Genomic DNA, 15,420 nt, shown 5'->3' with positions numbered 1-15,420 from the left:
GTTGGTTATATTTGTTAACGTCATATCTCATTTGGGTTTCAGGGCTTTTGTTCTGCAACAGGAAAAATTACAGTAGTCATTTTATAAAGAAGTTAATTTATTCCAATATGTTGCACTATTCCTTTAAAACCTCTCCCTTGCATGTATTGCTATTTCGGGAGCCATATTAGTTTTTGCATAACATACATGAATGTATTAACTGTGGACCCCGTCGTGCAGAACACGTCTCCCAGACTTCCCATCAGTTGCCACAGTCGACACACGAGGGAGACATTTCCTCTCCCCATCTTGTTTACCTCGCTTTCTACCCGCCGCCGTCTGCTCCACGCGCCCTAGCAACTGCAGCATCAGCACGAGCGGGCGCAGCGTTCGGTGCCGCTACGTCAGAGCTCTCCTTCGGCAGCGTCAAGTCTGCGAGAGGCAGCCGGGACCGCACCGGAAGTTGACCGACTTTCATTCAAACTAATATATAAGTTTGTCAAACGTGGAGTGTTTTTTAATTTTGACCCTTTAGTTTGGAATATTTCAAATGGTACAAGATTTTCACATTATTTTAGGGGGCTTAAGGTCACATGGCAAACGTGTTGCAGTGTGCATTTAAGACTGTTTTAGGTGTTTTGTGGTACACAAGGTGGCTAACAATAAGCTATTGTTGTTCCTATTCATCCTCTGTTTCCCTCCCACTCAAGGTGCTCTTTGTTTCTTTGATTTGTTTGTGTGGTAATTGGGTTAAACACATTAATTAAAAATTATACAACACGTAAACAACACTGAATGATGGCGGTCTGACATTAATATAGGGCTTTAAAGTCATAAAATACAGCAGGAAATGGACCCACTTTAAATCACTCATCAGTTGATAAAGTGCATTGCAAGTAAGTTAGCACAAACCATCAAACTCACGGTACACCTGTGATCTCCTTTGGAATAAATGTTAAAAGGCTTTTACTTTGAAAACAACCGGAAGTGTCCGCGTTCATTCCCCGCGCTTTACACTGGTACCTCTCCCGTCGTGTCAACTGAGGCTAGCCCAGCATCACCGCCTTCTTCTTTCTATCCCCTTCTGTATTTTCTGTCCCTCTTGTTCCTTTTTCCGTTGTTTTCCCGACATCCTCGGGACACAGCGCACCTTCCTCTTTTCTTTTCTTTTCTTTCATTTCTTCCTCGACCAGGAGGCGTTTCGGTGGCCGCTCCAGCCGTCGTGCCGCATCAGCCGAGGGGAGAAAAACATCCATCCGCGACGAGGAGGAGGCAGGGTGCGAAACACAGCAACGCCCATTTTGACACCTCCTGTATCACTACCGTCTCCACGACAGACGTTTTTAGCATCTTTTTCTATGTCCGCGTGTTTATATCGAAGAGGCCTTTCCCTCACTTGTAGCCTGCACCGACGGTTCCCACCGCGTCTTTGACGCCTTCGAGTAGCGGCGGATATCAACAGGGAGCCGGGCTGCTGCCTCCATGCCCCTCTGCATGCAGCGAGGCTCCATCACGTTTCTGCAGGTGAGCGGGGTTTCTCCTCACGCGCACATCTAAATCTCAACATGGACGATCCTCTGTTATGTGGAGGTTAGGTCTGGACTAGCATGGAGTATGTTTTGATGATGGTGATTATATCATGCGGGGAGAGGGGGGGGGGGGGGGGGCATGCCAGTCTCCCAGTAAACAAAATAGCCTTTTATTATGTGCATGTGATTGCGTGGAGATTTGCTCTTCTGGGAGCAATCTTTCAAAATAAAAGTATTGTGATATTTAAAAAATATATATACTTTTATTTCCATTACATTCAAATTGCAGAGTTAAGGCAGTGTGCAAAAGCAGTTGTGTAAACTAGAGCTGAGTCGATGAATTGATTAGTCGATTAACAGGAAATTAAACCGCCGTTTTAATTTGTTAAGCAAAAGCAACTACAAAAGAAATCCACCGCTTCTGACTTCTTTAAGTAGATATTTGCTGGTTTTCTCAGTCGACTATGATGTATTGTGAATAGTCTCATAGTTAATTGGCTATTTTTGTTGAACAAACTTATGGTTGAACAAAATAAGCAATTTGAAGGGCATCAATTTGGGCTTTTATGCGATTAATGGTGAGAATAGATGTACATCCCTACTTTCTGTGCAAGTTGACTGCCCCACTTTTGCTCTTGGCAGATCAATCACGGTCTGTCTTGTGTTAGGAGTTTATCTGGTTTTAAAGGGACCCCCACAAACCTGAAATACTACCAGGTAACACAGTACTACTACAACCAGTGCTGCTGCTGCTGTCAGCCTTCAGGACATTGCAGAGGAGTGCAGGAAAAGCTGCTGAAATAAAGACGGCTGAGCATTTTGCTGCTAGACCTCTGATGCCCAAACCCCTGTTTACTTACACACACACACACACACAAACACAATGAATGAGTGTCAATGAAGATCAGTCGGCCCCGTTCCCGAGCAACAGCGATGTGTGCTGGTCAAGGCCCCCCCCCCCCCCTCTGTCAAATTTAGCTCATAGGCCAGTCAATGCGGCTGTGTGTTCGTGCGTGTGGCTACATGCTGCATGTGCAGTGTGTTTGTTATCAGGGTTATGTCGACTTTCAGTGGGAGCACCCATGCTACACAAATAAATAAATGCACTCTCTATGCTGGAAGGTGCTTTGCATTGAATTAGAGGAGACCTCACTTGGTCTGGTATGAGCAGTAGCTTATATGGCTAATCTTAGCTGACATGAGGGTTTTTAAGGGTATGGATGTATTTATACATGTTTGTTTTTCAATGCAAATCTGAAATAAGGATTTAGAATTCGCTGATTCCCCGCAAGGGCCCATGGGTGTCAGTGGACCCGTGCACCCATGCAAAAACATGTTCCTGCAGCTCTGAATCCGGGTCAGTCAGGGAGAAGCCAGCACCTGCCCCCCCCCCCCTCAGTGCCTCCTCCCTTGCTTTAAGCTGTTTTAATGGCATTAACCAGGGGGTTGTGTGGGGACTCAGAGGGGGGGGAGGGGGGGGGGGGGTGCATATCTGCTCTGCCCAGCACAGAACGGATTAACATCAATCTGGCAACACACACTCATAGACACAAATGCACACACACACACAAACCTAGACAGACAGCCACGAGCTAATCCCGCAGACCAGCTGTGTGTTGATGATTTGTTGATGTGTTTACCATGTGTTGACAAATAACTTGTTTACATCGACACGGCAGACCTGACTCACCTCCTCTCTCTCTCTCTCTTTCAGACGTTACCCGTGGCCTTAACGTCCCACATCTTCCCGCGGTTCTCCCCCGCGTCCTCCGGCGTCCCGCGCTGAGCGCCCCATCGCTCCTCATTCTCCTCTCGGTCTCCCGCCATCGCGTCCAGCTGTGGCCCTCGCAGGGCGCGCTCGCTGGCTCTCACCTGACAGGTCCCCGGCCTCAGGACGACAGCCAGCACCTGCAATCTCCCTACATGAGGGACAAAGCGACGCAGGTGAGTGCTGTGGGGGGGTTAATGTCTGTGTGTGTGTGGGGGGGGTGCATGAGTCTTCTTTATATGCACAGGTTAAATTCAAACAAATAACATATAATGCATGTTTGTGTGTTAGCATGCTAGCATTTGCTAATTAGGCACAGGGTGTTTTAAACTGAATGCTAGCATTAGCATGCTAACATGCTCACAACTGCAATGCTAACATCCTGATGTTTAGCAGGTTAGCATTTAGCGTGTTAGCATTCTAACAACTCCAATAAGCACTGAATATGAGAACAGGTATTTGTTCATAAACCAAAATATTGGACACATGAAGATCTTCCCCTGATGATGGCGCTAGATGAAAAGTCAGAGGACTAATGAATGTCTTTACAAAATTCCATAGCAATCATCTACTAGTTGCTAAAATATTCAGTCTGGAGCAATTATTTGACAGTCAGACAGACGGACTGACGTTGCCATCAATGGCAACCTGAAGCAAAGCCAAGATGGATGCTTGCGAGACGTATGCCCGATGCGAAGAGGTTAAGAGGGATTGCGGACGGTTGCATCATCAGACTGACTCGGGTCAAACAGAAGCTGTAGGATCTGTCTTTATCTCAGTCCGCTTCAAAACCGCCTCGGGTGTTGTTTCCGTTCTGCTTTAAGACAACATGTGTCTTTTTTTCCCCCACCAGACTGTTTTTGTGCTTGTATGTTTGATATTTAGCTCTTACCATACTGTGTGTGCGTGTGTGTGTGTGTGTGTCAGACCCCCAGGGCCTGGGCAGATGAGAGGAGGAGGGGCTCTCACAAACGCTCGGCCTCCTGTGGGAGCACCGACCAGCTCAAGGAGGTCAGTCTCTTTCCTGAATCTACAGCCCAAATACACAAACAGTCTTTTTTCCCTCGACAGATCGTCTGTTTACATCTATACGTCTGTCTGTTAAACCTTCGCTTTCCAGATTGCCAAATTGCGTCAGCAGCTCCAGCGCAGCAAACGCAGCAGCCGCCATCGGAGGGATAAAGACCGCAAGTCCCCGTTCAATGGCAGCCACACCATCATCCAGTCGCAGGTAATCGATAGAGACAGCTTTGACAAAAGCTCATTAACTGATACAAAGAGCCACCAGCTAGCAGGAGCTTGTTAATAGATGAAGAGCTCCCCTTCCCTTTACGAAACGTGCTATTTGCATTATTCGAAGATTTTGATTATTGCTCGTCAAACTTAAGCTATGGAGCTGTAATTTGTCATATATTTATGATTTATGGATACCTATGTTGGTATTACAAGTGCAGCTGTTTTTTATCCTGTGTGCGGAGCAATAAGACAGATTTATGAAGCACGTATTTATGTTTTTCCGTCTCACTGCATTCACCTGAAAACAGGTGCAGAATCCATATGAACTGTCCGGGCCTTTGTGTGTGTTTTGCAGTCGCCGATGCCCAAGACCATCCTGATACCCATCCCCATCTCCAAGTCATCGGCCCCTCGTTTCCGCAACAGCGTGGAGGGCCTCAACCAGGAGATCGAACGCATCATCATCCGGGACACGCCTGAGAAGGACGAGACCATCGTGGTGAGTTCTGAGAGAAATATAAAAACGTTTTTTACGACCACTGTCCGGGTTTTAAGCCCCCGGTGCTACGTTGTTATTGTGACCTCATTTGTGTGTGACAGCCACAGGATGTCCCAGATGGGCACCGCGCGCCCCCACCGGTCCCCCCGCAGCGCGGCAGCAGCACCCGCAGCATCGACACGCAGACCCCCTCGGGGGGTGGCCTGAGTGGTAACCACAGCAACAGCAGTAGCCGCCCCGACTCCATCTCGCCCTCCTACCTCACCGTCCTTAACGACACGGGTGGAGGCAGCCCCTATGAGGACAAAGGTGACTAACACACACCACACATTGTACACGTGCCCTGCCAAAGTCTTCTCGAGCGTGATCTGTTTGCTCACCGCGACCTTTGACCTCCCTCCTTGTCTGCCCTGTCCACAGAGCTGGGCCCCTGCTCCCCGCTGCCCAAGTACGCCGCCTCCCCCAGACCTAACAACAGCTACATGTTCAAGAGGGAGCCTCCAGAGGGCTGCGAGAAGGTGAAAGTGTCCGAGGAGACCATGTGAGTAGAAGATCTTCAACGCACTTTTTCTTGTAACCACTTGTATCGTTACGCTTGCTGTTGTGGGGGCTAAATGTGTCCCTGCACGTGTGCTTCCAGGCCCAAACCCCTGCAGGCGCTCCCGCCCTTCCTGTGTCCCGACCGCAACAAGGTCAACTTCATCCCCAACAGCGGCTCCGCCTTCTGCCTCGTCAGCATCCTCAAGCCCTTGCTGCCCGCCCCGGACCTGAGCTTCCGCTCCGCGGTGGGCCTCCGGAGCCTGTCCCCGGCCCTCGTGCCTCTGTCCACCCAGCCCTGCCTCCTGGAGGAGCCCGAGAGCTTCTGACGGCCCACGAGGGCTTTAAAGTCAAAAAGAAACCCCGCCCCCTCTACGAAATCAGAAAACATTTACTAAGAAACAACCCTTCTGCTCCAAAAAAATTAAATAAATTTAAAAAAGCCTTCAGCATGCCAGCTAAGCTCTCTCTGATGTCCTCCTCTTGTTGAAGCGCTTCCCACTGCCTCTCCTCCTCAGACGACCCGAGAGTCCTGCAGCGGCTGACATTTCATCGCTTTCTTCTACCTTCAGTGCTGGTTATGTTCCTGTTTTTTCATGGGGAGGAGAAAAGGGGCGAAAAAAAGGACAGACTATTTTATTTCATCGTATTATACCATGGCGCCTTTCCACGGACATATCTCTTTTTCTATCTGTAGTTATTTCTCTTGATATGTAAAATATGCCTTCCATTATTTGAAACAAAGAAAAAAAATGGGGGCCGCTGGTTTCCTTGGAGGCTAATTTATTGGTGCTGCCAGATATTTCGTAGCAAAACTTGAACGGTCGCTAACAAAGGAGGAGTTGGAAAAAATAAATGTGCCTGATATTTCAGACCGCAGCTCTCCGGTCACGTGCGTCTCTCTAGCACGACGCGCGTGATGTCGGCAGTACGAAAACCATAGGTACACACAGAAAGGCAGGCAAGTGGGGTGGTCCACAGAAACAACCCAATATTTAGACCACCTGTGACCTAAATCCAGACGTTTTACCAGCCATTGTACTGGTACTGGTAACAGCGAGCTGGTTTTCCCGCCCCCTGCCGGCCGGTGTGTGTATCTATCGGAAACGCGGGCCAGGGCTATGACGTGTGCAGCGCGTGTTCCACCTGTGTCCGCTTGCCCCCTCCTTCCTATGAGACCAGCCTTCGCTCAAAAAAAACGCTCCATCACGACCAACCCCCCTTCTGTTCCTCCTTATTTATTTTCCCGCTCTCGCTCTCCTTTTCTTTCCCTCGCGGCCACCGTAATGCTGATTTTTTTTCTTCTTCTTCTGTCTTGCTCGGCTAGTGTCGTGAAATGTGTCCCGACTGGGGGGGAGGGAGGCTGAGCACGGAGAAGTCTGTGAACCCAAAAACACCGCAGGCCACGTGGGTACACAACTAAAAGTGACGTGCGCACATCGTGATTGACGTCCGAGCTGCGGTCACATGACCCGTTGGTCTCCGGCATCTCCGTGCCCCGCCCCCCTCTCCTCGCCCCGCCCCCCTCTCCTCGCTCCGCCCCCTTCCTCCTGTAAACGTCATCACTACTCGACTGTACCTGCTACGGTGGGATAGGAATGTACTGGCTGTGTAAATAACGAGGCGCACTGTGTTTGTATCATCTACTGACAAAGATATGTATCTGAATGAGTCAATTGTACCATATTACCCCCCCCCCCCCCCTTTCCCCTCATGCTTCTTCTCCGCTGAGTACTGTGAATTACTACACATCTCATTATTGTGAATAATGTATTTATTTATCGGGAGTGTAATGTTGGGTCGCCAGAGAATTTTAACCAAGAATAGATTACATCGTCCATCTCAGGTTGTAGTGACTAGGACACACGCACACACAAACAAAAGATGTACTAACTTCTCAGCGCACACTAACAAGTCTACTACGAAGGGAGCGAACCAGCACGTAGCCTCTCACGCGACGGGGAAGTGATGGAAACCTGTAGCAGAGTGGAGAGAAGTGTGGATGTCATTCATTTATTTATTCGGTGACCTGATTTGGCATTTCTCAAACGCAACAAGTGAAGAGATGGAGAGTTCTGTTACAAAATGAGATATCCACGTGCTGGTGAAACAAGCACACCCACGAGCGAAGACGTCTGTTTACAAAAATACAAAAGTAGCTTAAAAGAGCAGATTCATACACACGGAACAGATTTATTTCAACTTGTTTTCTTTCTCAAAGTGGATAAACAGCATTTCTGGAACTCAACACAATGTTTGCTTGTCCAGTTTATTGTAAACAGAACTGCCACGTTTTCATCTGTTAAACCCCTCGAGTGAAATAAAAAGGCATAGTTGAATTAAATAAAGCATTTGTGATTGACTTGAGAAATACATTCTTTTTTTTTTTTCTTTTTTTGATGAAGTGTGTAAAGCAAGAGTAAACAGTATAATACATGACCTCGTGTCACATTAAAAACAAAACAGTAGGGGTATATTTCCCCCAGAAAAGAAGATCATAATATGTATAAAAAGTGTTTTTCAGAGTTGATTTTTTTCCCATGATGCACTGCGATCACCTTTACTCCCTTGAGTGAGATGTATACAGGCACACGACTGAAACTGAGGATTTGGTCTCGGTGCATGTGGACGTGATATTCACATCTCAACAACGTAGGTATACTTTCCATAATATGATTTTAGATGCCCGACTGCATCTTCATTTTGCAGCTGGTCACTTTGGAAACATTCATAAAGTGTTGGTTGTCTTTTCCCTTAAATACACATCAGAAGTCCATTCCATGACATAACAGTTCTCCAGTGTTGATTCTTTTCCCATAAAACAATAGATTTCATAAATCCATCTGTGAATTCTGAAAATAAACAGTTAAAAATACAGTATTTTACTTCTTATTTTAGTGTTACTTTAGTTTCTCAAAAAACAAACCGTTATATAATCAGAAAATAAATACAGTTTGATGCAGCTTAGGTGTTGTTATTTTCAGATTTATAGGACTTAAATAACCCACCCAACCCAAAACGATTCAATCCGGTGTCCTACTTTAAACCAAAATAAATGTTTCAACCGTCACACATTTTTCTTGGCTTGGGATTGTGGAATCTGAACGGTTTAGTATTTTTACCCACACTTCATTCAGAGACAGTAGAATCTGGGATGAATGAACATAAAGACGCCGTCGGTGTCACAAAAGCCGCGGAGTTTGGACAGTGTGAATGTCCACTGTGCCTGCAATCTGACTCCAGGTCAGGCTGTCAAAATGACGCCATGATTCTGATCCGGAGACCAGACGGCTCACCAGAAAACAGAGACTCTCCTGAGGGAGATCAATAAAGCGTCACATTACTTATCAGACAGGTGGAGTCTTCAAGATCCAGAGTTTGTGAAGGGGTCTGCATCAGTGCCTCAGGGTCCGTTCTTATCTCATACATACACAATGTACAATATATTCATAGCGTACGCTCTTCATTCACACGTTACAATCATGTGCTACCATGTTTAAACAACAGTAAGCAGTAAATGGAGACTCTTTCTTCACATCCTGGGTCCCCTGTGATGTGTGCACACAGCAAACAGACACACACCCTAACGACGCAAACAAAACAGAAAGAAAAACTAAATAAACCTGCAACCCAAACCTTCTCTCCGCATGAGGTTTGCTGAGAGTCCGTGTAGTGTTAGCAGTCATTGACGAAGCTGCAGGAGAGCGTTCACCCACTCACAGCGCTTTCCCTTTTTCCAGTGTAGGATAACACCTTCCAGTGTAACGCAAAATATGGATTTGCAAGTGTGGATATGTACACATATCTCCTGGTAACATGTGTGTGCATCAATGTCTCTGTGTGTGTTCTTTTACTTGGTTTCTGACATCCAGATCCTGTGAGAGAAATCCTACACACACACGCATATACAGAGCTCTAGGCGTTGAGGAGCTCGTCCGGGGAACGTCCAATGGCGTCGGGGTTTGAGAGGGGGTCCAGGTCTGCGAACAGGTTGAACCAGGCGGACATGTCTTTGGATCCACCTGGAGCAGCTGTCAACAGAAGAGAGTTTAAGTTTAGCAACTGGTTTCATGGTAATTAGATTGATTGGAACTGTGTCTGTGAGTATGTATAAAAGACATTAATTATCTCAGCAGGTAAATTTATTTGGTTTTAAAATAAAATGAACACGCAGGGTATAATATTCCGGGACTAATCTACACGACAGTTTTTACTAAAATAAGACAAGAACCCAGATTGAGGGAGAGCGAACCGTTAGCTGCTGCACTTGGGGCCGGCTGAGCTGATTGGCTCTGCCCGGGAGGAGGCTGCAGGGGCGGAGCCTGGAACATAGGCGGGGTCGACCAGCCTAGGAGACAAAGAAAAAGTGATGAGAGCGATGGGTTTCGGCGTGCCGCGGCGAGCTCGTCCCTCCAGCAGAGCAGCAGTGTGGCTGACCTGTGGAGCTCAGGCTGTGGTCCAGCAGCTGGGAGGGCAGGAAGCCCGTGGGGCTGGGGGGGCCGGAGGGCGGATGCGCCGCCGGCCCGCTCTCTGCTGGCCCCGTGCTCGGTGGAGGAACGATGGGAGAGTCGAACAGCCCGAATGCGTCCTGCCACTCTCTGCTGAACTCGTCGGCGGCCCCCGGGCCCGGGCTGAGGAGGTCTTTGAGGAAGGCCATGTCGCCCCGCTCGCCATCCTCCTCCTCCGGTCCCAGCCCTAAAAGCAGACTCCCACCTAGAGGGAAGGGAGTAAAAAGAAACTGATGAGAAATATTCCTAAAATATTTTTGATGTTGTTCCTTTTAGCAGATGAGATGTCAACACAGCTGCCCTAACGTCACAGTAAATCATCAGTTCATGGTCAGCCCAGAATGTCAAAGTAGTGAGTCTGAGGAGTGAAGAAGATGCTTGATTTCCTAAATGACAGGTGAAGGAAACAAAGCCTCTTGCTTTCAGACAGCCGGAAAAAATCCAGATCCGAAGTGCAAAAGGAAGCAGAGACATAGAAAAATCCCAGGAGCGGTGAAACTGTGCCACAACCAAGCAAAGTGAGTCCGAATCTGCAGGCGGTAGGAGAAACAGAGAGACAGCGGGCCGGTTTACCGGAGGCAGGCAGCTGTGACAGGCTGGACTGGAGGCCTCCAAAGCCCCAGGGCTCATGTGAGTCTCCACCCTGAGGAGGCCGGTCCGTCGACCAAGGCAGGTCACAGTCCATGAGCATCAGGTCGTCATCCGGCGGTCCTCTGAGGTCGTACAGGTCTACAGCAGGTGCGCTTGTGTTTTGGCGCGCTGAGGTCATAAAGAGTCGTAAAGCCAACAGGCATCTGGCCCAAAGTCAGCGACAACAGTCCCAACGTACACAACTGTACTGTTTACACACACACACACACTTACCACCATCACTGGTTTGGCTCTGTCCATCACTGATGGGGTCTGGAAAAGAGGGCACATGAAAAACACTCAAAAGCAGCATCTTACATTACAGTATCACTGTTATACTTTTGTTGTTCGGAGGTTTATTTATATTGCAGACAAATGGCGAAACGCAGATAATGACATAACATTAACAACTTGAAAAACTTAAATCAACTCATAAAACAGACGCCACAGCATCATTTTAAACAGTGAATCACATTAACTCTTACTTTAGTCAAAGTGAATTAATTTATTGATTAAAGTAAGGCTGCAACATACCATTATTTTCACTACACATGATTTATTATTGTCTGTAAAATGTCTTAAATGTCTTCATGCCTACAGGGGGCAGCACATACCTGCTCCAGAGGCACTTCCTGATGGCTTGTCATCATCCAAGGACACCAGACTGAGGAAGGAGGAAGGGAGGAAGGAGGGAGGGAGGGAGGGAAAAAAATGATAAAGTGCCTTATCTAGCTGGCGAGACGAGGCGCTTCTATTTTTAGCGATGCAGTGGCCTCCATTAGATTTGGAGCTGCAGTCTCACTGCAGGAGTACCGCTCTAAGACCCTCAACTACCGCGTGGATCACTACCCATCAGCACACGTACAAAGCTGCTCCACTTACGTGTGAGAGAACATGGGAACATGACATCGTGATTGATGAAGACATAGCTGAGGTGATTGTGTGCAAGAATACAAAGAAAAGAGCAGACGGCGAGGGGAAATTATAGGGAAAGGAAAGAAATGCCTGGCAACAGAGTGTGTGTGTGTGTGTGTGATGACGAGGCAGGAGAGGAGCATGAAAATATGAGTGTGTGTTAGGATGTGTGTGTGTCCTCTCACCTGTCCGTGTGGCTCTGCAGAGCCCTCTCCTTCTTATCCTCTCGTTCCTGCGCGTCTGTTATTTCCTCCAGTGGGTCTCGCAGGTCCTGTGCGAGGGAAGAATGCGGTCAAATGTGATGTAGAGACACTTCGGCCGCTGTCCGCCAGCGTCTCTGAAACCTGAAGTACCTTGAGCGTGGTGAACTGGTACGGCACGTGTCCCCGGAAGGCCTCTTGGATCCCCGACATGGCGTGGGCCGTCTTCTCCCAGAACTGCAGCAGAGTGGTCTGGAAAAAGACAAGCATTGAATAAAAGGTAGACAGATGAAGACACTTGAACAGAGTCACAGTAAACTGTTGACGCACACACATACCTGGTAGGTGCAGAGGGAGTGGGAGAGCATGTTGCAGCGGCTCGCTCCCAGCATGTCCACCTTCTGACACACGTCGTTCTTCAGCTTCTCGAACTGGCTCTTCGTCCCTCGGACCTGGGTTTGGACCTGACGACGGAGAAGGCGAGACAGACAAGAGGATGACAAACACGCACGCGTGCTTTACATCATCGCGAGACGGTCGACAAACAGGCGTCCTCCCACCGTGCGGAACTTTTCCAGCTGCTTGTAGGTGTCCGGGTCCAGTTCTTGGGAGACATCTTTCATCCAGAGCAGAGCCCCTCTGTACTCGGTGCGGGCCTTCTCCATGCGGCTGACTGTCAGCAGCGTGTCGGCGATGGCGCGCCGCCGGAACGTCTCCACTTCCTGGTGCAAGCGGTGCAGCGGCGGGCAGAATGCCATCCTACGGAGGAGAAAATAAGAATTTCCGAAATTCAGCAAAAATATCTCCCTTTTACGGTAGTTTAGAATGCATTGTACGTGTCGGCTTCATTGACCTCTGCTTGGCGGAGGTGCACAGGGCCTTGCTGGTGGCGTCCATCATGTTGCCAGCCTTTGTGCGATCGTCTACGGCCTGGAAGCGCAGGAACAGGCCGAGCTCGTTCTCCTCCTGAGACAAACCTGGGGACACGGCTCAAAGTTTAAGTCCCACGCACGGTGGCTGACGTTATAACGTCTGAAATAAACACCGCCTCTATGGTATTCAGTGAAGAGGTGTCATGTGGAAGGTCTAGTTTGGACTCACGTGTGATCTGGTGCTGGTACTTCTCGATCACCTTCAGCAGCTCCGTGCACGTTAACTGAACCGAGTGGAAGAACTGCAGAGACAAACGGGCCGGGTTAGAATACGTCACACAGACCAGCTCCATCTTTAAACGCAGATCGTCTGCCACGTGTCCACTTCACGTCTCTTCTTTCGGGACTATGTTTTGCAGCGTGATGCTTGTCCCTCACTTAACACAACATGTATGTGTGTGTGTTGTGAGTGGAGAGCATTAACAGCCACGCTGAGACATCTCAATATGGTGCAGGTTCAGTCAAATAAACTGATAAAAAGCTGATGTACGGTTGCCAGTTTGTGTGGAGCCCTGACTTTGTTATTCAGTGGAAACGTATCAAGAAGAGGTAGAGCGCACCCAAGACTGTGAGAGAGCAGAGGGAGGAGGAGACTTGTGTAGTTACTGATTAACTGCAGAATAAACAGCCAGTCTGCCTCAGCAGTAGCCAAACGCCTTTCAGCGTCAGATCTTTAGCTCCTTCACATCACACCTCTTTGAATGTTTATTCTTGACATGAACCAACACATTCACCAGGATCATGTTTATCCAACGGCTGTGTCTGAGTCACAGGGGGAAACAGAGGCACGAGGAGACAAACAGGCACAGTTCTGTTTTTCTAATTTAGGAATCTGATGGAGGAAAGCAACAGAGCGGATCGGCTCTAAAAACAACCTGCTCTGTATTTACTGTGTAAATGTCCAAAATGTGTCTTTTAACACCTCTTTGTCTGACGTTGTCTCCGGCTCACTGGGTATGGGTGGAGGGACAATGAGAGCAGGAAGGAGACAGACGGGGCCTGTTCATGCTTCGAGGGGAACAAAAGCCTCACAGTGCGTCTCCAGCAGCTCGGTGAAACTCGACCACGTCCCCGCCTCGCGGGACCAGACAGTCGGGACGAAATACCAGACAGATGCCAGCTCATCCAAACCGTCCGAACGAAGCGTACTGTACCCTGCTAACAAGAGACACCTTGTGCCAACACACTGCTCATGTTCTGACAAAGTCATCTCATCCACATATTTGCGGGGGTCTGTTCTGACCAGGAAGGACAGGAAGACTACAGGCCCCGATACGGTTCCCTGCATGTCGGACATTCCCAATCAGAGACACGTCCCTGATAGCGTACTTAGTGTAGTCAATCTGTCGTCTCCTACCTCGAGCTTGGCGTCCAGGTCGGCGTCCGACGCCACCACGTACTCGTCCTCCTTCTTGCCCGTGGCTTTGATGAGGACCTGCTTGGTCTTCCAGAACTTCTTCTGCATGCGGGCCATGACCGAGCTGTCCTCGCCGAGCAGGGCCCGGCCGCCGCTCAGCATGTCCCCCGCAAACCTGGGGCCCAGACAGCTTCAGTCAGCTGTGTTTTACAACATGACTGCTATTTACTAGAGTTATGTCATTTTACTACATACCCGTCCATCATTGGATATCAGCCTCTTTTTTCTGTTCTGAAAACAAAAAGAAATACAGGGGGGGTTAAAATAGGATGAAAGCATCAGGATTTAAAGTATTTTGGAGCTGATGTCAAAGGCTGAAGGTTTCCTGTTGTTTCCTTGTTAAGGATCCTCACACAGGAAGACAAATCAGGCTTATGTACTGGTGTGAAACTGACTAACAGTGGCAGACCAATAGAAATGCAGGAAACAATGAAATGACTGACTGGGATACACACAGGGCACAGCAGCAGCCGACAGCTGTTCCCCCACTGGACTATAACCGAGTTATAGGCTGTTATCGTGGAGGGTGATCTGTGGCTGGACAACAACTCATCGGTGCTAAAGGCTAAGAAGCTAATCAAATGCGGTTCTCGGAGCAGAGACCGGACACCTGAATAGAGAGCCAGCTGTCGAGCAGGTGTTCGGTTACAGGAAAAGGCTGCCCTGACGACACGGAAAGAAAGATACACAACGCTTTGTGAAATGCAACTACACTGTAAACACTTAGCTTGACAAAAATGTATAAAAGTAGAAGTAACCCGAACGGTAGTCGAGAAAAATTAACGTCAAAGGAGCTCGTGAGCTAGCAGCAGTTAGCTTGTCGCTATCGTGGCAGGAACAGCAATGAGAGCAACTAACGAGGCAATTCAACATGGCCGCTTGTTCGTTTGTGCTCGGTTAGTTGAAGTAGGTGAATACACATTTACCTCGCTTTTAGTTTTGTCCCGCTGTCCCGAGCATCCATGCGGCGCAGCTCGGCTCCTCTGCCTACAGAGCCGTCATAATGCGAGTCAGAGGAACAGGATATGCAGAGTAGCTATGGCGCCGTTTGGACACCAGGGGGCGCTGCTGGCCATGTAAAGACCGAAGATCGTCTTTTGAAAGAGGAGCCATTCACAGTGCTGCAAAAATGGACTACAACCTAACAACGAACTGGAGTTTCTCATACATCAAGTTCAATGTTTTTGCAGTTGACTACATCAGAAGAAAGCATGAGAGATACGTTGATGCCCGTGAGGTGTTATGGAGTCAATGAGAGCAGCACATTTCG

At 48.4% G+C, this 15,420-nt stretch overlaps 2 protein-coding genes and 1 long non-coding RNA gene across 8 annotated transcripts; 1 reads left to right on the top strand and 2 right to left on the bottom strand.

The window, feature by feature from the left end:
* Positions 1-121: 121 nt before the first annotated feature.
* fam117ba (family with sequence similarity 117 member Ba) lies at positions 122-7,070 on the top strand. The gene is made up of 8 exons (XM_076094562.1): positions 122-1,503; positions 3,223-3,452; positions 4,204-4,287; positions 4,397-4,507; positions 4,868-5,011; positions 5,113-5,320; positions 5,432-5,552; positions 5,652-7,070. The coding sequence occupies exons 2-8, from the start codon at positions 3,432-3,434 to the stop codon at positions 5,875-5,877; spliced, it is 915 nt and encodes a 304-aa protein (XP_075950677.1). The 5' UTR covers positions 122-1,503; positions 3,223-3,431; the 3' UTR covers positions 5,878-7,070.
* LOC142952689 (uncharacterized) lies at positions 2,529-7,070 on the bottom strand. Its single transcript, XR_012954704.1, has 3 exons — positions 5,095-7,070; positions 4,811-4,988; positions 2,529-3,427 (listed from the first exon to the last, which is right to left on the bottom strand). It is a non-coding gene; the product is annotated as an uncharacterized LOC142952689 (long non-coding RNA).
* A 234-nt stretch (positions 7,071-7,304) lies between these two features.
* ical1 (islet cell autoantigen 1-like) lies at positions 7,305-15,196 on the bottom strand. 6 transcript variants are annotated; one of them, XR_012954703.1, is made up of 16 exons: positions 15,077-15,196; positions 14,346-14,381; positions 14,091-14,265; positions 12,903-12,975; positions 12,655-12,778; positions 12,362-12,560; positions 12,140-12,265; positions 11,955-12,053; positions 11,787-11,872; positions 11,301-11,350; positions 10,921-10,959; positions 10,630-10,815; positions 9,986-10,261; positions 9,801-9,896; positions 9,403-9,579; positions 7,305-7,524 (listed from the first exon to the last, which is right to left on the bottom strand). XR_012954703.1 is itself a non-coding variant. In XM_076094554.1 (16 exons), exons 3-16 carry the CDS (start codon positions 14,354-14,356, stop codon positions 9,464-9,466), a joined length of 1,656 nt encoding a protein of 551 aa, XP_075950669.1. In that variant the 5' UTR covers positions 14,357-14,381; positions 14,761-14,813; positions 15,077-15,121; the 3' UTR covers positions 7,546-9,463. The 6 variants fall into 6 exon arrangements, 5 of the variants coding, with proteins under 5 accessions (XP_075950669.1, XP_075950668.1, XP_075950671.1 ...); XM_076094554.1 differs by lacking the exon at positions 7,305-7,524 and adding an exon at positions 14,761-14,813 and having other exon boundaries at positions 7,546-9,579; positions 15,077-15,121; XM_076094553.1 differs by lacking the exon at positions 7,305-7,524 and having other exon boundaries at positions 7,546-9,579; positions 15,077-15,195.
* Between the last annotated feature and the right edge of the window lie 224 nt (positions 15,197-15,420).

The sequence above is a fragment of the Anarhichas minor genome, unplaced genomic scaffold (genome assembly GCF_050575085.1).
Source record: "Anarhichas minor isolate MPS153535 unplaced genomic scaffold, ASM5057508v1 ptg000018l, whole genome shotgun sequence".
In the NCBI taxonomy this organism is placed as follows: Eukaryota; Metazoa; Chordata; class Actinopteri; order Perciformes; family Anarhichadidae; genus Anarhichas; species Anarhichas minor.
This window is presented reverse-complemented; position numbering and strand designations above follow the sequence as displayed.